The 22,517-nt window shown below is 36.0% G+C and overlaps 1 protein-coding gene across 2 annotated transcripts in view; it reads left to right on the forward strand.

The window, feature by feature from the left end:
* The window catches only part of LOC128680309 (uncharacterized protein), a 34,340-nt gene that overhangs the window by 4,343 nt on the left and 7,480 nt on the right, over positions 1 to 22,517 (forward strand). Inside the window, exons 1-6 of one of the 2 annotated variants that reach the window (XM_053763356.2) lie at positions 3,735 to 3,872; positions 5,802 to 5,942; positions 14,227 to 14,364; positions 20,270 to 20,460; positions 20,850 to 20,997; positions 21,662 to 21,767. In XM_053763356.2, the coding sequence (XP_053619331.1) occupies positions 5,856 to 5,942; positions 14,227 to 14,364; positions 20,270 to 20,460; positions 20,850 to 20,997; positions 21,662 to 21,767 (670 nt within the window). In that variant the 5' untranslated portion in view covers positions 3,735 to 3,872; positions 5,802 to 5,855. Of the gene's footprint in view, positions 1 to 3,734; positions 3,873 to 5,801; positions 5,943 to 14,226; positions 14,365 to 20,269; positions 20,461 to 20,849; positions 20,998 to 21,661; positions 21,768 to 22,517 lie in introns of those variants that run through there. The other variant, XM_053763355.1, reaches the window with a different exon arrangement.

The raw sequence follows: 22,517 nt of genomic DNA on the forward strand, positions 1-22,517 counted from the left end.
GATGTGTAGCATTGAGCATTTTACCGAGATAAGAGGTTGCATTCATGCCTATTGTGCAACCATTACTCACGGCCGAGACCGCGTGGATTGCACTTTCATGATAATACTTTATGAATATTAGAACAATGCGTTTTGCATAATAAATAGTGAAGGAATAAGAAACTTGGCTTATTAAAGAACAATATTTTTAAATGCGTCTATAGAAACAGTTTACGAGGCTGGCAGTTACTGTTCTGAGTGTCTGGGCCTTCACTGTGTCTTCCTAAGGCATAGGGCGTCGGAGTCCATAGTCTGATTTATTTTCTTTCTCTCCACTTCGCATCCCAAATTTTCTGATCATTACGCATGTCAACGCTTCGACGACATCAACATTTCTTATGACGCTTTCTTTAAATGGCTGCTACACACTTTTGCTTTGTTGGTTCGCCAACATTGTGTCAACGCAATTGTAAACACCAGCATTGTAGGTACTTCGATTCGGTACGGTCATGGCTGATGGTAACTATCTGGCTGAGAGAGAGCTGACATATGATGTCATTGCATTGTCATTCTAGATCTATCCAATCCAATATAGATCTCAATCAATATAGATCCAGAAAGTACTAAATAGGTACCTATTTGTCTAGTCTATAAGTCACCACTAGATATTATGATATAAGGTCATGCTATGTCTGTGTATTGTCATAAAAATGTAATCAGCTACAAATTGTCCGTGTCAGGTTAGGCCGCAACTGCGTTTATAAAATATAGTTATTCTGTATAATTTTCTATTGTTTGGGTACCTAATGTAGGAAACGAAGTTTAGCTCCAAGGTTGTCTAGCAAATGCTATACTTATGTAAAACATTCAGCCTTCCGTATGCAGTGTCACCGGTATTTACTGCACAGTTTTTACAGTGTAGTTTTTTTATAATTTCAGGCCTCGTGGTCACATATCAGAAATTTTAGCTTACAGTTATAGTATAGATTTTATAGCAAGTATCTTTTTTTCCTATGCCCTCCATAGTGAGATTAAATATATAGTAACTTAGCATTATCTATCCTAGCTTTATTTCCCTAATTACGTGAAAATCCTTTAGTTACCACCGAACTAATTAGTCAGTGGATATAAATTTCCTTTTTAATACGGCTTAAATCTCGGACATTTTCGCATAGACTGCCTAGGTCTGATAACAGGATGCCAAAGACCGCGTGAATCGAAGAATAGTAGGAAAGCGGACCCTGGTATCTGAAACCAGGAAAACGCTCAGGTTAAAGTTAGGGAACAACTTACAAATTGTAAAGCGTTTAAATTTAATTCATATAGCTATTGTAAAGCGTTTAAATTTAATTCATATAGCTATTGTAAAGCGTTTAAATTTATTCGTCTACTAGCATTCAGCGTCTACAATTTCTAAGCAACAAAAATATAAGTTGGTTTTCCTCTTAGTTTTCATTCCCTAAAGTTTCTTTACAATGCAATGGTTGGTCACGTCACAGTCATAGCGCATCATTGGTTTCTCGTTAATTATTAATTTTCCTCATAAAATTGAGGTTGAACATTTTTCATTGATCGCAATCATTGCAATATTTTTGGGCTCGAAACAGTCAAGTTGCAAAATAACATTTAGCTTGCAACACGACCAAATGTCATAATATCCAAGCCGCAAAATCTCCTATTTTAGTACAATATCTACACTGAGAACAGTTGCATTATATTCAAGCATCCAACCATATGTCTCTGAGATAATCAATTTTTTGGTTTAGTACATTTTAATAAACTAAGTAAGCACTAGCTTTTGCCCGATCCCACGGGAGCAGTTGTTTTTCTAGTATGACAGGTACTTTATGTCCTTATCTTGTATTTTAAACTACATGTATGTAAGTTTTAAGAATATATATGTTAAGTACATAAAACCTGACAGGTAATACAAACAATCTCATTAATAATATTATTAAAATCGATGTAAAAAACATTCATAAACGCAACATCTACATATGTTTTCATCGGTCTGAAAAATCAACACACATAATTCAATGAATGATTAGCGCCGTTTCTTTAAATGGGTCAGTGGGTTATAAAAATTGTGTCCATCATTACGAGTGACCAATTGCTTTGATTCACCGTCCACAATGCATAGCGGTGGACGAACCTTTGTTTTGTATGATTTTCGGCTCTGCCAAGTAATCAGTGATTTGTAGCGTGAAATGGATTTCCTGCCTTGTTCTAAATTAGACAGCAAGTGCGATTTTTTTGTGTATGTGAGTCAAAGGTAGCTGAGGTACACCAAAGGCTGAATGGTAAATTTGGAACGCACAAAATTTCCTCCGTTCCACCTTAGAACACGTCGATCCAAATAGTTATTTGAATAGAATAGAATAATAATTTATTCAACGTAACTAAAACACACACAAGTTATTTACAAAAATTACAGCCCAATGACACTGGAATTCAGTTTAGCACTAAAACAACACACAAAAACTGTGTGCGTTGCAGCCGTTCAAAAAGGTCATGGCTCAGTTCTTACTTTTCTCAACGTGAATGAGCAAAGCATTGATATTCTGCCACAATCTGAAAGACGACCGACGATTGATATTGCAATCACAAATTACAACAAAACCCGACAACAAACTTTTGTTTGTTGTAAAACACAGTACAGCGCTTTTGTAGGATTAGATCTTTTTAAACAAACAGAAACGAACCATTGAGTGCTATTCGAACGCGACAAAAAGGCAAGTAACGTACCTTAATGTTCCATCCAAAAAAGTCAAGGCTCTCAGCTCAGATTAGAAATTACAAAAAAACTCATTTCAAAATAACTTTTTTCGTACCTTTAAATTATTTCTTAACTTTAAACGTGTTTTAGACAGCAGATGCGTAAATTTGATCACTAAAGACATAGTAAACATTTAAATATCCTGACATTATAGAGATTATAGCATAGCCCAAACTCCCTGACTGTGAATCGAGTCATGTTTTCCTCATCTCGGAATGGCCATGCCCATTTTGGAAAATCCCAGCGCAGCTTTGGATGGTTTTATGTGGCCAATGCAAAAAAGAAGTCTTCGTTTATTTTTTTATGTAAATTATACTACCTTTATGTATCACGGACTTAGATTTATTAAGTACATATTGTTATTATTATGTAAAAGCTCTCGATAATTCCGATTAAAATATATTTATTGAGATGAGCGCACCGTAATGTATTTCGCAATGTAAGTACATTTTATTATTCTCCATTTTATTATTAACTAGCCGCTCGAATCTGGCGCCTTTCCAATACTGTAGTGCCTAGCTTATCCTTCATGAAATATTATTGCTACGAATCTCCTTGAGTAGTAACATTTTCTCTAGTACGCTGGTATAAAAACTCAGACAGAGAAAGCTATAGACCCCGTCATATCTTCCATTTCGTATCATTTTAGGCTCGTACAAGAAAGAGAAATGCGTATTAAGAATACACCAGAAAAAACAGACAGCCCAATCCGCCACTGTGTGTGAGATTATCCGGATTAGCCCGGGAAGGTGTATGGAAATCTTCCATCTCGTTTGGTTACACTCGTCTGTCCTCTATTAGTACTCTTGGTCATTGTATAATTTTTTTTTGATGGGTAAAAGATATCATACCATTAACTAGTTCTTCAATGCATTCGAAGCCGTATCTAAACTGGTTAGTAATATTTTAGTGCAATTATTGTCATTAACTACCATTGAAAAATGTTATTTAACGTTGCATAAGGCTGTAATTGTGTACCAATCGTGATGAAAGTGGCAGGGCAGGCGGCGAAGTGTGACGTTTGTCGCCTTGGTCCCGCCATTCAGACGTTCTCTGCGTGCGCCAAGATGGAGGATGCAGAAGTGTTCCTTCGTCCATTTTTGAAGGAAATCCATAGGTTGGTTGTTTAACTTCTGTAACAATGTTCATATATATATTTCGCTTGTTGATTTTGTTTGGTTATCATGAGTGCACGTGCATAGCTGTACATGCGTCACAATTCCGTACAAAAACGCTCGCTTTTATATAGGTACAATTTGCCTATTTTGCCTTTCATTCAGCCGTTTGAATGCTGCATACATGGAAAACCGCAAATGTATTATAGAAGTAAATAATGTTAATTTTCTTTTGTTTGTATTTATATTGTAATAATGTTTATGTTGTGATTTTGCTCAAATATTTGTGAAAGAGTAAGTTTACTCTTGTGTACTTCTGTACTTTCCTTACGTTTAATTTTTTTGTAATGTTAATCGATTAGACAATTGTTCGAATGAATTACACATTATAATTTTCTTTCCAGTTGTTTTTCAAATGTTTTTACTGAATCAAAGATACGATAACACTTTTTTCTTAAGATTGTACGCACATGTTTTCTTTGTATGTGATAATAACGTGACGGATTGTGTTGTAACATAGAACTAGGGGCCGCGACTTCGTCCGCGTTTATCGCTATAATACCTATCATTCATCGCTCATCTTTCGCTAGGTCGTTAGTGCAAACTTGTTTGGTACTTTAGTTGCCGTTAGTAACTTGTCACTAATCTTAAGCATTGTTTAATGATATGTAAATATTAGCATTTTTAATGTGCCTTTAAAGGTTAAGTTTGCTTAAACTAACAGCGCTATTTTAACGGCAACTAGTAATTTAAAGTTGTTTATTAATTGGGTAAAACATTTTATGGATCATTAACATGTTTCCTGAAATATAAAAATATTGATAGTGTAATTTATATTTCGATCGACTATTTTTTTAAATATAAATTTACTTAATTGTACATTTTTTAGACATGCTTGATCATATCATATGAATGTTTTAAGTGATATAATACGCGAAAATACTGTAACACGCAACGATGTGAGTGAAGGAGAATCTGCTTTTTCGATATCGTATTTCTTTCGTTTGTTATGCCTTCTATTTTGTTTTGGCAGATGCTAACGCGAATTAACGTACATTACGCAAAGAAAATCCGCCAAGTTTGTCGAACTGTTGCCGATGCTGTGGAGCCGACATTAAGGTTGCTATCCAATATTGTCACCCCATTTGCCCCGGGTTCACTGCCACTGTTTACGACTCACTAACACGTTAAGCGGTGATTCATAATACGACCTTATTTTTAGGACCGGCTGCTATGCTAACTTTATCGTGTATTTTGGTCTTTTTATTTTCCCAACGCGGTCAATTATATTCACCTCATTTTCTAAGGTTTGGAAAAATATATTTCGTTCGGGCAATGAACCCATAACCTCTATTGTTTAGGTCGTGGGTTCGAGTTTCGCATGTATACAGGTTTTCCATACCTAATTTGTCTTATAATAGAAATTTGGTGTCAGATTTAGATACTATCATAATCTTAACCAATGTGCATGTTTGTTAATTAGGTTCTTCAAGTTTTATCTACTCAACCTATCTTCTTGAAATTTTGCATATATGTAGGTACATTCAGTTTGAACAACATGTATATAAAACAAATATACTGCTATCGTGGGATAATAAATAATAATTCTTCATGAGGATACGTTCTTAAACAAATTAAGTGAGGTATCACCAACATGCACGCTGGATATCATACCTATCGTTTATTTGCAAACCTGATGTTACAGAGGTCTTCTTACTAAGTATAAAGTACTTCCCGCTGTCTGTCCGTCTCTTTGTATGCTTAGATCTTTAAAACTACGTAACTAATTTGATACAGGCTTTTTAAATAGATAGTGATTCCTGGAAGGTTTAGGTGTGTATTATGGTTTTATCCAAGCGAAGCCAGGACGGGCCCCTAGTTGTGTGTATTATGTATAATATTAACAAAGGGATATCTTGTCATTGTTACAGAGGGACGACCGGTCGCTGCTAGCCCAATTCTTCTTCGCGGATGACGCCCTCAACATGGTTGCCGCAGAGCTGGACTCCTTCGACGGCCGGAAGGACCCTGAACGGTGCTCCACGCTCGTCAACCAACTGCGGCATGCTCAGGTTTGTGGACATCTACATCTGTATCTCGGTTCGATTTCCAGCGCGGGCAAATATTTGTACCTGTGATCACAATTTTTTTTTTTGCGGTTTTGGGTGTGTTGTGCACGTTTTTGTGTTTGTGTCCATCGGATCCACGATAAAAGTTTATTGCTTAGTGTGGGTCATTGAGTGTTGTCCATTTATATTTTGCTGTACTCATATGTTGTTATGTTATTGGGTCTTTATCTCTGTTTTCTCAAAAACGGCCTGCTTTTTGGGATGAAACTGGGAAAATATTGGGCGTTAATTATTATTGATGACAAGTAAAATTAAAATTTTGCAAGAATTGATTATAATTTATTTTTAATTGATTATAAATAAACGTTAATGTATAAATTTGACCATCCATGTCCTTCACAGAACTGTATGCAACGGCAATAGTGGCGAAATTGCAATGATTTTTTGCATGTAACAAACAAGCTTGTTATGCTGTAAATCACTCCACGTCGTTTCTGGTCCACTCATTTGAGTCCATCCTGGCTATGTGTCCCACACTACTTGTCGACATCCATTTCTGTATCTTGTTGTTAACCTGATTATTTGATTACTAAACATCCTGATTTAGGGGACACCCCTTACAATGAAAATGTGTATTTAATATTAAATTCCATATATACAGAAAAGTATATATCTATGTAATATATGCACCTACTTACTAAAGGAAGTAATAAAGATAACATTAACATTTCTTAATTTTTATGATGTGGTCATTACAGTACTATCAGCAGTTGATGAATGAACTAACGCAACTGGTAATGCAAGTCGGGTGTTAGATAATTAACTGAGATAATATGCAACTTCATGCTTCGAGTGAAGGTTGCAAAATTTGTTTCGGATGTGGGGGAAAAATACGGGTTGGTACTTGGTACGTCGCGTCCTGTCCGATACATCTTGCCTTGTTATATGTGACGCCTATCACACCGCATTATCAATTTTAAATCTTACATTACATATTTTATGGATATTATTTTTATTCTAGTATTATTTTATCGCTATCCTCTTTCCTACTAACGCTAACCTGTGAGGAAATTTATGAGGATAATATTCGTTTTGATTCATGGATCTATGTTGCTAATTTGTCAAGTAGCAATGAATTTAGTAGGTATAAATGCTCTTAAACTAAAATAATGTTATTGGAAAATAACGTTATTGTTCTTGAATTAAAGCAAAATTAACTTAAAATTGCCATCTTTATTGTCAACAAAATAAAGTAGGTGTAGTTTATAAGCATTCATAATTACTTTAAGTTAAGTAGTACTTTATGTACGACTCACGATGTTACTCAATTGTCAGATGATTTTTCCTCAACTGAGTTGAATGACGGTGTAAATAAGGTCGCTCGGAAATGTACTTGGATGTGGATTTGCGTAGTTGCGCCCAGTGAGTCACACGTGGAGGCCGCGGTGACGTCACTACGCAATGTCATTCCGCTCCATATGGTTTTGTTGCACATGTATATTTCACATTTTACACAATGTTTCCTTAGATATTAATTACAACGGCATCTAAAGATGTTTTCAATAGCAACAAAATAATCTCTGCTGTGATTGTTGTCGTTTTGCAAGTAATCTAAACTCATCGAAATAATAATAGTTACTGCTACATACTTCCTTGATGCGTGAGTTGGTATTTGAATACGTTCAAAAGCCATTCTGCCACTGGTTCCGCAGTTGTATATTGGAAATAAACTTCAGTCAATAATTGTAAATCGGAAACGGCCTCTGCAGTTATATTAGCACCGGGAATCACTTAGCTATTAATTTGCACGCTTTATGGCAAATAACCTGCTAAATGATAATAAGGACCTACGGTGCGTGTTTCTAATGCTAATATCACAAAGATGCCAGCTAAACCAATGAAGGCACGGCAATAATAAAGAAGGTGTTCACGTATCGGTTGAATTACTTACTTCTCTGGCTCAGCGGCTCTAAACTGGATCTTTACATCCGAAACGAGAGAACGCCATAGCCTTCTATTGTTAATTTCTAAGTTCTGGTTTAAAATAACGTTAACCTGAGCGTATTCTGCGTGCAGCGTATTCTTTGGTCGTAAAGCTTCGAGGCCACAGTCTGCTTTTCTATATTTCTTCCCCAATGTACCCGTCCTTCGGCATATTCAATTGTCAGATTTTGACTCGCATCGGTTTGAAATTTCTGCTCAGATAATAACTACCAGTTTGTTATTATTTTTTCTTTGTTTACTCTGTGAAATGTGAATTGTGTTTCATTGTCATGTAGAATATTTTTTGTAGTATCGGGTTAAGATATATATAATATATCTTTCATCAATTAACTTGATTATGTTAAGATCCTCATATATTGCGTGAATTTTAGCTAAATTCAATCGATGATAGCAAAATCCAATTTATCCAAGATTATATTTAATTAATTATTAATTGTCAAGGCCATTTTGAACAAAGAAAGCAACAAATTATCTGATATCTATTTCACGTCGTCGCATATAGTTGTCAAGATTATGAAACATGATATATTATATTAATAAGTAGGGTAGTTGGATATACGCGTATAGATTTATGATATTGCTAAGATTTTTATTTATTTGACTGTAACTAACTAGTTCAAATTCTAATCAAACGAAAATATCAATTAGGTGACCAATATTTTTGGATATTTTTAATTACTGTTTTATACCTTGACTCGCTCGAATCTGCAAAGATCCTATCCTAACTAATTGTATAAATACGAAAGTTTGTTATCTCTTCTTGCTTTGTATAGGTACTTTTAACCAAACTTCTTAGGACATGGGGTAACTGCTCCCGTAGTACAATATATAAAAATGTAATTTTTACATTTATCTGTGATGTGCGCTAATTAAATTATTTTTTCACTCGCATAAATTGTTAATGAAATTAAAAACTTATTTTCGTAAATCTCCAAAGACATATATCCTATCGATCTTCACTAAGGCCTGGTGGAAACGACCGACATCCATAAAAGAACTAGTGGTTGATTTTTTCAGCTTATCAGCGCGTGTTGAACAAATGTCGCGCGCGCATTGAGTGACTCACATCCTGCACTTGGCTTATTCTTTATTATTTACATGTTTCTTGGAAAATAACGCCGTTTATAAATGCCGTTATCTCAAGACCAATGTTGTGCACTTGCACATATTTTCGGCCTTATCGGCGATGGCGTAACTAGTAAATATATGCTCCGGGGCTAAAACGATCTGGAGACCCTCCACAACCAAAGTTTTTTTTACTGATTGTAATAGGTCTTGAATGTAAACAAGGTTTAGGGCCACCTCTGAAATCAACTGATTCTGTTTTATGATTTGAAATGACGAATTGGCGATATGAAATGATAATACATCCAGTCAGACAATTGCGTTTTTACCACTCATCTATGGAACGCCAAAACAGGTCGCTGATCAGTGTTGGGGACCCCTGAGTTTAAACCTCGGTGCAAGGCGCCGGCAGTTGCGCCGCTGCTTATCGGTGAGCACAATGCATTCAAAACAATACATATTTGGAGACTCATTTATAGTCGCATGTAGATATTTATTATCTTATCACTGAACATACATACGTAGTACGAAGCGGTTTTCATTCGTATATATATATATACATATAATGTATTGTATTTTGTTAAAATATGAAGGAGTTAGGAATGGACGTGATTATGACAGCAAATAGAAACTTATGAAGAGAAAAGACGTATTGCGCCGACCACAAATGATAGAAAATTGTAAGGAAGATTATGATGTGTACTTTGGTCCAAGGGAACAATAAACCACATAAAACAGATTTTACAATCTGACGCGTCAATATTCAATAGCAAAATGAATGATAAAATATTTCCAAAGACTTTTACATACATAGGTACCCTGTTATTCATGAAAAATTTAAAACATAACTTTAACCTAAATTATGTTTTGTCTCTTTGTGTCAATTTCAATTTTATAAAGTGCTATAGTGACAAGACATATTTTAGTTTATGTATGTATATTTATGTGTATATATCGCAAAGTCCCATTGGCATTCCATATGGAGGTTTTATAACTTACCAGCTTTTGCCCGCGGCCTCGCCTGCGTTAATTTTCCGGCATGAAAGGTACCCTATATTATTCTCCACACTACAAACTACATGTATACAAAATTTCAAGAAGATCGGTTGAGTAGATAGAGCGTGAAGAGGTAACAAACAAACTTACTTTTAAAAACTTACAATAAACTTACTTTTATAAATATTAGTTATGATTATCAATTATCATTAAGTTATCACATGATATACACTAATTGCTAGAAATAAACTCAACAGTTCCAACTTAACAAACCGTATTTAGGAGGTTTAGAATATAACCTAACAACAGTCATTAGGATATTAATGACTCTTGCTTTGTTAATGACTTAATCACGTCTGACATTTATCTGAGACTAGACCTGACACACGCGTTATCTGTATGTGTATTTTTCAAATGTTAGTTGCCTATTCTAAGTCCCTGTTGCGACATTTTGCGAATAAACATTAAGACATTCTACGACTAGGGAATTCTCTATGAATTATCATTTTGTTTTTCCCGAAGGTTGGCTGGTAGAGAATGCTTTTAGAATTAAGTCCGACCTTTGTACCATGTAGTTAAATAAAGTTTGAATATGTAAAATAAATAAACATGTTGCGTTAGAGACATTTTGCGCCTGAGCCTTTGAATGAATCGATTGCAGTGATGCACCAAAGTACAGTGTATGCACATAAAACGTCAAGTGCTAGCTCGTTCCTCGTGTAATCTTGCCAAAGTGATTTGCTATTTCCAAACACCAAATGCTCGCGGTGAAGGAAAACATCGTGAGGAAACCTGCACACTCGTAGACTTTAGTTTACTAAGTGTGTATGCATACTGTTAGTAGTCATAAAAGTCTTGTCAGATGTCTGACTTACCCTTGAATAAAATATGTTATCTAATAGGTAAGCAATATCACAATCGATAAATGATTTTCTGTCCAATGTTTGTTTTTTTTTCTTTAGTGTGATTTGGTTAGAACCCCGATATCTTAACCCTTACGGTACGTACTACCCTTGTTAGATGGTAGGGTAATCTCAGGTAGGGTTGGGGTAGGAATAGGCAAAGGCAGACAGTTATATAATAATATAATTAATAAATAAAATACAGACCTGTGAACAATAAAAAAAATATAAACTATTGCACTAAATCACTGTAAAATTTAGAACACTTTTCCGAAACGTTAAAACACTTACTTACTAATATATATATATATAATAAAATATCTTAAATTATTTACAGACCCTTAGGGTAAGTGTTTTAACGTTTCGGAAAATTATTCTAAATTTTACAGTGATTTAGTGCAATAGTTTATATTTATTGATTTCAAAATATCAAGTGGAACAATAATTTAAAATTTTGACACAAATAAACAACTACTTTCTTGGCAATATTCTTCATCATAGACTATATTGACTGTGCAGGTTTCCTCGATTCCGTCTCTGTTTCTCTGTCGGCGGCATACCTAGTTATCAGACCATTATTTTCTCGATTCCGACATGTTTCGATTATGTTTGTGCAAAAACGGAGACCGTTGTGATATTCAAATGTATAATTCAATTACCAAATGGGACACTGCAGCCTACTCTCTTTGGAAAGTATGCGAAGCCGCGGCCGATGGCTAGTCAATAAATTGTACTCCACTTTCGAAGCTGTATCGACTTACTGGTTCCGACACTGCCGCGTTTCTAGAAAGTGTGCCTTCCTCTGACATTTTATTATTATTGATTTTAATGAATATAATAACGCGAAAATTATCGCGAAATATGTGTGATTGAGAAAATGGGTTAAAATTAAGTAAAAATTAATCAGTTTATAATTCGAGTAATGCCTGACCACTTTTTTAACGAACCAAATTCTATTTGTTAATCTGATAGTTGTATCATGAAAAAAGTGACATCATTTTTATCCATTAGCTGTAATAAGTATATGAATACTTATCGTATCACTTTTTTAAACGCTTTGTATATGATTAAAGCATTGAACAACATGTGAACAATGAAGTCTTATTTCTATGAATGTTGTTCTTTTCGTTCAAAATAAAAACACGTCGAGTGTCTAAGATTAGATTCTAGGATTTTCCTGGTAATGTGTATTATAGTGACACATCTCTAAGATTTAGATGTAGCTGTGTATTGAAGCGGTGGTGGTGTAATGGTTAAGACGTTCGCTTGTGGATCGAAAGGTCTCAGGTTCGAATCCTACTCGTGCCACATGAGTTTGTATACCAATCTGACTCATGTATTGTAGATTTTATCGACCACTACTTGCTTCCGGTGAAGGAAAACATCGTGAGAAAACCTGCACACTGGTTGATTATTAACTAGTGTGTGAAATGGAGAAGGCAATGGCAAGCCACTCCATTACTAATGCCAAAAAAGTTGTTGTGTGTGTTTAATTCCACGTAATGACCACCACCAGCCATGAGGAATACGACTATGAAGAAGTGTACCTGTGCTGATACAGCTGTTTACCTCTTTTGCATAATAAGTGCATGTTAATTGCATTATAATAACTAATGTTCCATGTTAGATTTGGAATTTATTCAAATATTATTCATCACATTAAATTTGTATGATTATGTTTTTTATAATTACAAATAAATATTATATTTTTTATTCAGCTCAAGTATCAACTTCAAAGCTTCCATCGATTCTCACCAAAATGTTTATTTCGAATCGCAAAGGAGAATCGGAGTAACCAAAGAACGTCATTTTAATGCAAAAATAAATTCAATTTAAATAAAAATATATTTACTGCGTAGTAACAAGTACAGTGCGCATAAAAACCGACGTAATACTATATAAGTCATCAGTATGCCACGGAACGGGTCAGACTGGCCTACGTAAACCGGCGGTGTTGTGCACCAATCGCCCTTATTTACATATTCCAATTAGTTGACACGCTTACCTTAACAATACACTAAACTCTAAGGACTATGTAATTATCACCGAAAGCAGTAATACCGTACCGTAAAGGAATTTTTTGTCAACATTGTAATGTTGAGTTATGATACCCGTCAAATCCCGTCTGATTAAACTGATCCAAGTCTACATCTGTATGTGAAAATCTACCTATGGATTACACCGCACAGTGGACTTATTGTGGTTAAAACAGAGATATCGCTGTCTTTCCCCGATCTCTTCATTTTTTCCGGTTGTATTTGGGACTATGAGGATCAAAGTCCCGGCAATCCTTCTTGGGAATGCTATTTATGCGGTTATTGATGGGATTGGTTTCAAACATATAACATGCGAGTGTTGCTGACGTCCATAGTCTTCCCATCCGGCCGTATGTCTGTCTCTTACTCAGTAGTATAAAAATATATACACATGTTTGTTCTATTTATGTGATATTATTGCATTACGCCCGTAAATTACAAATACGCGACATTATGATAAATAATGTAAATAACTTATAATATAAATATACAAAAGTTACCCCACCGTGTGAGCTAAGACGTGAGGACTGTCGTCGAGGCCGATTTCATCAATACGCCAGCATGAAATCAATAATTCCATTATGTTTAATGTCATTCATATAAACTTGTTATACTATGTTGCCGGAAGGAATTCAATTGACGTTGAAATGATATGAATCAATGTGAATCTGATTTGAAGATTGTCCACTTATAGTAATGACGCGTTATTTGTCTGCTAACTGTACACTGTACTTATTATTCAAAAAACGTGGAAACAAAATGGAAACTGATTTATCTAACACTACTGTTGTTTCTTTTTGACATAGAGGACTATGACTGGCAAAATAATTACTATGGCAAAATGATTACTAAAAATAGTAAAAACGTTAGTATTGTATTTTGGGAAGATTAAAAATATCTGAAAAACTAACTGCTTTCAAGCAAGTTCAAGGGTTAACAAAAATAAGGTTTTAATATTTGTTGTGCGTTGTGTACATTGTTGTGCGTTGTGTACACCATCTGGTCATGCATATTATAATATCAGCACTAAACGTGTGCACTAAATTTCAGCTCAACCGGTTGAAGATGTCTGCCTCAAAATTAAGTCCACCCGAATAAATATTCACTACACGCCTACCTAGTATTAAGTTATATTTTATTATTAGTATGTTAGTCTGTAAGGATTTTATATGGCCTATGTTATTGTAACTTGTTGCGTGAAATAAATAAGTTAATTAAAGCTTGTAATAAATTAAAGCATTGCAAATTAAAGCTTGTAATAAATATGGTTTATCAAATTTCCAGGACCGGGTGCTAAACATCACGAGCCAGATTATGGATCAGCTTTTGGGGGACGAGAGAGTGGCGCGCGGGTTCCGTGTAAAGTTTCCCGAAGACGTCTTACAGGACAACCTTGCTGGGCAGCTGTGGTTTGGTGCTGAGGTGAGGACAATTCTCGAGTCATCGGTTTTTCCTAAAGACTTCAATAAAGATCGATTGAAAGCAGCTTGCGTCCAGTCTTCCTGCGACTTGGTCGTCAGACCAGTTGGTGGATGTCTTAAAGATTGCAAAAACACGTGTAAATTGATACATAAATTGATTTTAAAACACTTAAGACTTAACTTTCATCTTTGACAAGTGAGTCAGATAGTCAACACTGTGTTTTTGATCTCCGTACGATTTAATTTAAATTAACAGTGTAAAAGTGATAGTCTGAATATAAAAATACAATAATTTTATCAGTTTTAATTAAAGTAATCTTTTTACGCATAGTATTCAACTAAACTAGTGTTATTTACATAGTTACATTCGGCGTGAATTGGACTTATTATTTCTGTGCGGGTACAGCGTACATTTTACTGTGTTTCGACCGCCAGGACATCTTCGCGGTTACGTAGTCTACGCAAGCACGATTATCGCGTGCAGTTCCAGCGAAACGCGCTTCGTGCGTCACTGCGGAGTGGGTGTCAAAGATTAAACAAGTTTATGAGTCGTATTTCGCTGCCTAATAGACATTGTCTCTGGGAGGAAAACATTTTTTTTTTTTTATTTTTAAATTGCCAATATGAAGTGTGCTGGGTGCATGAAAATTATTAAAGATCAAAATATTGTTAAATGTACATCGTCGCCCTGTGAAAAAAGTTTTTGCTCATTATGTATAAATATAACAAACCTCACAACGGAGCGTAAAAAACAATGGAAATGCCCGGAATGTTGTGCCATTAGCAAGAAGGGTGGGGATAACAGCCTCACACCAGTTCGAGCCAATAACGAAAATGTGACGACACGTAAGAAGTCCGACTCAGCGGGAAATGAGTTAAGTCAACTGACTGATCAGCTCCGCAATTTAACTAAGGAATTCTCTTCCGTAAAATTAAATTTGGAAGATCTTACACGCTCGCTAACTTATACTAATGGAAGGATGGATGATCTAATGTCCAAAATAGCTGAAACTGAAGGGCGAATTAGATACTTGGAGAAACGGGACTTAGAAGTAGACACCCTAAAGGCGAATATTATAAATCTCCAGAGCGAACTAAATTCTCAAGCGCAGTATAACCTATCCAATGAAATAGAAATTGTGGGAATACCAGAAAATACTAATGAGAATCTGCATCATGTTGTCCTTTTGGCGGCGACGAAGGTGGGAGTAGCCCTAGAGGAAAACGACGTAGACTGGATAGCCCGGGTGGGACCTAAAAGACCTCCAGTGACCACAGCCCTGCCTGAGGACAGGCTGGTTGCCCCACGTCCAATTGTAGTGAGACTTCTGCGTCGTTCAAAACGCGACCAATTTTTAAAAGCCTCGAAGTCTCGGAAAAATCTTTCCAGTACCGACCTGGACGTCTTAGGAAGCACCAGAAGAGTATTTTTTAACGAGCGTTTGACGAGAGAGGGCAGATTACTTTTTCGTGATGCTAGGGCAAGAGCCAAACAGCAAGGATATGCTTTTTGCTGGTGTAGTCATAGTACCATATATATCAGACAGCGAGAAGGACAAGGGGCTGTGCGCATATCATCTAGAAGCGATTTGGATCGTGTTCTTCCTGTGCAATCACCTTCCGGAACTTCAGGACAATAGGATTTTTCTAGTGTTGGTGTTGATGGCTTATGTGTTCGGCTATTATAAGAAATATTGTAACTGTCATGGCAGGGTACTTTATGTTGACAAACAATTTTTGACTCAAGTTTTTAAATTTAGCTTTTTAAAGAAATTTTTTCTGGGTTTATATATGGTAACACTCATTGAAATGTTTTTATGTTCAGGTGGTATCGGGTTTATTATAGATTTAATTGTGCTGATTCTTTATCTTAGTGACCTTTTCTCGTTGAAAAACGTAACGTTGATCTTATTCTTTCCTAAAATAAGGCTCTGGTTTGTAATGTTCATACATTTTTGGTTACAAACACATCCAAACTTGGAAAATTATCAAGTTAAAAGGCCTGGTTAACGAGGAAATAACATCGGAATTGGATTCTATAAAAATTAACTGCGAGATTTTTGACAATGATACCAGTTGCAAACGGTCTTTTAAACCATTTCACGATTTCAAACTGCTTGCTTTTAACATCAGAGGAATTGGAAAGAATATCGATGCTTTTCTTGTGGCTCTTCAGTCTCTTGATATATCTTTTGACGTTTTGGTCTTAACCGAGTGCCAGCTTTCTGCTTCTACAATTATACCTCACATCCCTAGTTATAATCACCACAGGACAAATAGATCTCACAACAAAAATAGTGGAGTTGTAGTTTACATCAAGGATAACTGGTGCGCCACAGTATCTGAACCTCCCATAGAAGAAGCCGATAGTTTAAAAATCCACATTCCCAATGTCATGGATATTCTTGCCATATATCGTTCGCCTTCTTTTAGACATCTAGAAAATTTCCTCACTTCTCTCCAAAATTGTATTGTTGACCATGGTTTGCCCTTCTTGATAGCAGGCGATATTAATGTTAATATATTGGATAACCAGAGTACTTCAAACGATTTGGAATACATGTGTTTCATGGCGGAACACGGTTTCCTTCCAGCTATCACGGAAAGGACTAGAGATTCACGTTGCATTGACCACATATATATCAAAAATATACGCAATCCTGAGGCCACAATTGGTATTGTATGGAATAATGCTATAACAGATCACTCTATGATAATGGTTGGTATGGGCGTCCAAAATCAAAAACCGGCCAGACCAAGTCGTGTTATGTTAAGGCGTGACTTCGAAGCCATAAGAGCGGAACTAGCAACTGTTGACTGGAGCTGTGTTACCGTTATAGATGATGTTAATATCGCGAATGATAAGTTTATGGAGCGGTTGAATGAAATCACTAAAAAACACTCTCGAGAGATAAGAGTTCACAGATCAAAGTTTAACCTTAAGCCCTGGATAACTCCAGGACTTATGCGTTGTATGCGGCACCGAGATAGATTACATTTGAATTCAAAAAGAGACCCATCTAACATAACAGCCAAAGTCATTTATAAACGCTACCACAATTTCTTTGTAACTCTTCTGAGAAAAGTCAAAACAGAATATGAGGATAAGAAACTAAAAGAAAATAAAAACAATCCCAAAGGTTTGTGGCGTGTAATTAAGGACATCTGTCATTTAACTGACTCCAAGAAGGAGCCAACCGAACTACTTAAACAACCAGGATGTCGGGACGTACAGCAGTCACTCGATAGTATCAATTTACATTTCTCAACGGTAGGGCAAAAACTAGCAAATGACATACTTTCTGTTACCAACAAAACAGAGGTGGAACTAGTTGCAAATGTTAAACTTAAAAATACTCCGGTCAACTCGTTTTTCCTTACTCCGACAGATACTGAGGAAGTTAATGGTATTATTTCGGGTCTTAAAAATGAGAAAGCGCCAGGTATCGATGGTTTGGGAAACTCTTTGATTAAATATGTCAAGAATGAAATTGCTATCCCTCTTGTACATATATTTAACCTAAGTCTTCAGAGTGGCGTCTTCCCAACTGTCTGGAAGGTAGCCTGTGTCTCACCAATCTATAAGGATGGAGTTAAAGACTCGATAAATAACTACAGACCTATATCACTTCTGGTTACTTTCTCTAAATTACTCGAAAAGCTCGTCAACATACGGTTAGTGAAGTTTATTGAATGTCACAATTTATTATCACCCAGACAATTTGGTTTTCGGCGGGGTAAATGCACGGAAGATGCGGTCTCTCTCCTAATAAATACGGTTGCATCACATCTTGACGAGAGTCGGAACTGTATTGGCATGTTTCTGGACTTGACCAAGGCCTTTGATACCGTATCCGTGCCAATTCTCCTTAGAAAGCTGGAGTCAATGGGAATCCGTGGCCTCAGTCTTGATTGGTTTACAAGTTATTTAACGAACAGAAGTCAATGTGTAAGGATTGGTCAGGTCTCTAGTCAAACTATGCCGGTACGGTTTGGAGTTCCACAGGGAAGTATACTTGGCCCAACCTTATTCCTACTGTATGTCAATGATATATTTGACATTAAAATTCCAAATTCTGATGTCCTTTGTTATGCAGACGATACTGCATTGATTTTTCATGGTGCAACATGGACCGAAGTTCAAGATGCCACCGAGCGTGGCATGGCTCTAGTATCTGAGTGGCTCAATAATAATTTACTAACCTTGAACACAAATAAAACCATGTATCTGTGCTTTCACAAGACTGCTGCATCTGCCCCAAACTTAAATCTAAAAATACAAATCCACAGCATGTTATGCAATGGGCAGCCTTGTTTTTGTGACGTTCTTGCGCGCGCTAGGCTCATTAAATACCTTGGTGTTCACGTAGATGAAAATCTCAATTTTAAGAAACATATTGAGATTCTCTCGGCTCGTATAAGAAAGGTGGTAAATGTAATGCGTAACCTAAGAAACGCTGCGAGTAATGATACTATGAAAACTGTGTACTACGCGCTCTGTCAATCCATAATTATGTATTGTATTTCTTGTTGGGGAAATGCGGCTAAGACTTTTGTTATTCGAGCTGAGATAGCTCAGCGTTCGGTATTAAAGACCATGCTTAGCAAACCGTACAGACACCCGACAGATGACCTTTATACAGAAGCTGGTGTGCTTACCGTGCGCAAACTTTATATCTTGAAAATGTCGGTCTCTATGCATAGATCTGTTCTTTCTGCCAGTAACTATGAGTATCTTGTAAATCGAAGAGTTTTTCGAGTTCCGGTCCCCTTTTTGAATACAAGATTTGGGCAAAGATTAAGCTTATTTAGTAAAATACATATTTACAACTACGTAGTTAAATTCTGTGACATTAAGAAAAAATCTATACATGAAGCCCAGAGGATAGTTAAGGATTGGTTGTCTACGCTAAGCTACGACGAAACAGAAGTAATTTTATTAATTGAAAGTTGAGTCTAAAAATTCCCTACCTGACACACTTATTACCACTAGTTTTTAAATTTAAGTTTATTTAATAAGAAAGTACTATCTGGCTCGGAAACCCTGTATTTTTAAAACGATTTTTTTTTTTTTTTTGTTGAAATTGACTTCCTCGATACAGGCCTGCCTAGTGAGGAAGTCATAGTTTATATGATTAATTTGTAAAATTTCTGCAATGTTTGTAAACCTTTTTTTTTTTTTTTTTTAACATGCCTTACCATAGAATGTTATTTGTTAATATACACACACACAAACACATTCACTTATCGAGTGTTATAATACAGATTTTATTCAAGTCGCCTAAACGAATCTGGCATGTCTTTTACGAATACCGCCTTCAAGATATAAAGAAACAGTTTACCAATGTGTAGGTTGGAAATTTACGTCTAAGTGGTTATAACCACTCAGGCGTAAATTTGACTTTAAAATTTAACACGTGTACTATACAATAAGTCAGTTTGTTATAAAACTTATGATGCGCTATTTATATTTGAACCTGGGCGTCTCGACCACAGGGCAACCTGAACTGACAATTTATTTAAAGAGTTAATTTTTATTTATTCAAGGTGGTCTTAATGACAATATAACAAATGTTGATAAGACTTCGCTGATAAAATGGCAACAATAGAAAATAAAATTAACTGTGCTGCTACGAATCGAAACATAAATTATTACAGATTAGTGTTGTCTGAAGTCGAAACAGGTTATTTAAGACTAGCGGCTAGTCCCGGCTTCTGTCGGGTAAAACCATAAGAAAATTATACAACTAATCCTTATTGAATCACTCTATCTATTAAAAAAACCCGCATCAAAATCCGTTGTGTAGTTTTAAAGATCTAAGCATACATAGGGTAGGAACAGACAGACAGCGGGAAGCGACTTTGTTTTAAATACTATGTAGTGATAGTAAATTATGACATTCCAGTGCCTAGCAGCTGGTTCTTCCATAATGAATCGGGAGGAAGAGTCAGCGGCCATGCGGCCACTCGCTAAGGCGCTCACGAGGAGTCTCGAGACCGTGCGCTCTCTCCTGCGAGAGCAGTGTCTGAGACCGCGCGAGCTGGCGCTGTCGCAGCAGGACGATATGTTGCACGAGAGCTTGAGGATATTTGACAGGTGAGTGTCATTGTTGTGTTATGTTATAGTGTGGTAGTGTAATGTCTAATGAATACAATCACGGCCATTATTTTCAATACCGGTATTTTTGGACTGTACGGAGACAGGTTCAGGTTTAAAGACCGACATACGATAGAAAAGATGAAAAATTGAAATTATTTTATTTTCTAATTTAACATCATTCAAAATAATGTGTTACAAGTTAAAGTATGTGTACAGGATATTCTGTTTAATAAAATGTCCCGTCGACTGTTATATACTTGATATATACGTAGAATACTAGCTGCGCCCCGGGGCTTCGCTCCCGTGGGTATTTTCCGTGGGAAATACCCATAGGGTATTTTTCACGTGTTATTCAGTTTTTGAAAGTTTATGTAACAAAATTCCAGATTATTTGCGGAGTTCGAGCTGTGTTACGTGAGTGCGATGGTGAACGTGAAGACGCCCCACGAGTTTGAAGCCCAGCAGCTCATCTGTGTACTCTTCTCTGAGAGCTTGCGCAGGGCGCTGCAGCAGAACCTACTGACTCAGGAACAGGTATGTTTTTCACAAGATTTATTGTTTTATTTCTTCGCAAAAAGCCCCTTTCGCTTTATGTCCTTTCCAAAATGTCCCCTGGTTACGAATTGTCGTTTCGTTGCCAAATAGAACATTTTACGAAGAGAGATATATTTTTAAACAATTGTTTATCCGTCGCATTTGCACCGGTTTGTAAGGTAGATAATACGTACACAGTATTTTATTTCGGTTCCTTATTTTTATGCATACAATTTTGTCATAATTTAACATCGCATACTTTTCCTTATCATAATAATAGTTACGCACAATATTAATTTGGCATAATGTTTTAGGCACTTTTTTACACATACCTACCATAATCATAACAGTTTTTAAGCATAATATTCTAAAGCATATTGGCGGCTTATGGGTGGCCCAAGGGCCACCCCGCCGCACCCTAACCTGCTGCTACACTATAGCTTTATGCAAATCAAAATTATGGTAATAATTAGCCTAAACTATAATTATGCTTATTGAAAAGGTATGCCAAAAAACAAAATATTATTATATCAAAAATGTATGTAAAAATATTATTATATCAAAAAATATATGCCTAATTCGTTATGCTAAATTAAATTAAGATAAACAATGTATGCGAAAAAAAATTGAAGGGATCCCTTTAATTTCACATAACATTTTCCAGGTGGACTCGTACGACCCAGCGCTGATGTTCGCAGTGCCGCGGCTGGCCATCGTCAGCGGCCTACTCATATACTCCAGCGGACCTCTCAGCATTGACAAACCTCCAGGTACTTGCATTGTTATATTACTGATAAAAAATGATGCATAAATTTATATTAAAAAAAAATGGTAAGCCCTTCTGCCATGATAGGGCCAACACTGTTTGAATGAGTTTCTTTCGGCATTTCTTCTCAGCAGTGGTCGTTTCGAAATGCTAGGAATTTGTAGCTTTGGTAAATATCATTTAATTTAGAATATGACGTGGAAAAGTTCCTGTGAAGGCCTAATTTCTGAATAAATGATTTGATTTGATTTGAACAGTTAGGGTCATGCCTTAGTGCTCAGTTGCCGAAATGACGAAGCGTCATTTTGACGTCCGTCGAGAGATATTGTATGAAGTTTCGATGTGTGAATAAATTTATCGATAAACGGTATGTACACCATTAGTCAAAATAAAATCCGACTGCTACACTGGAGGTCCCGGGTTCGAGCCCCGGTCAACTCAACACGGAAAATGATCTTTTTCAGATTGACCTGAATCTTGTATATTTATCTATATAAATGTATATGTTATAAAATATAGTATCATTTGGTTGGTATCCCATAACACAGGTCTTGAACTTACCTTGGGCTAACACAATTTGTGTGATTTGTCCGTACACATTTGTATTTTATAAATGGTGTTGGGATGTGTCCTTATTGTAAAAGAAGTCATTGTAAATATGTAAGGTATGTATGTAGATGAGCGCAAGGGACACGGGGATGTTAGGTAGAAATCGTATATTGCATTAAATATTATGAAGGTTGACATAAAATGT

The sequence above is a fragment of the Plodia interpunctella genome, chromosome 24 (genome assembly GCF_027563975.2).
Source record: "Plodia interpunctella isolate USDA-ARS_2022_Savannah chromosome 24, ilPloInte3.2, whole genome shotgun sequence".
NCBI lineage: Eukaryota > Metazoa > Arthropoda > Insecta > Lepidoptera > Pyralidae > Plodia > Plodia interpunctella.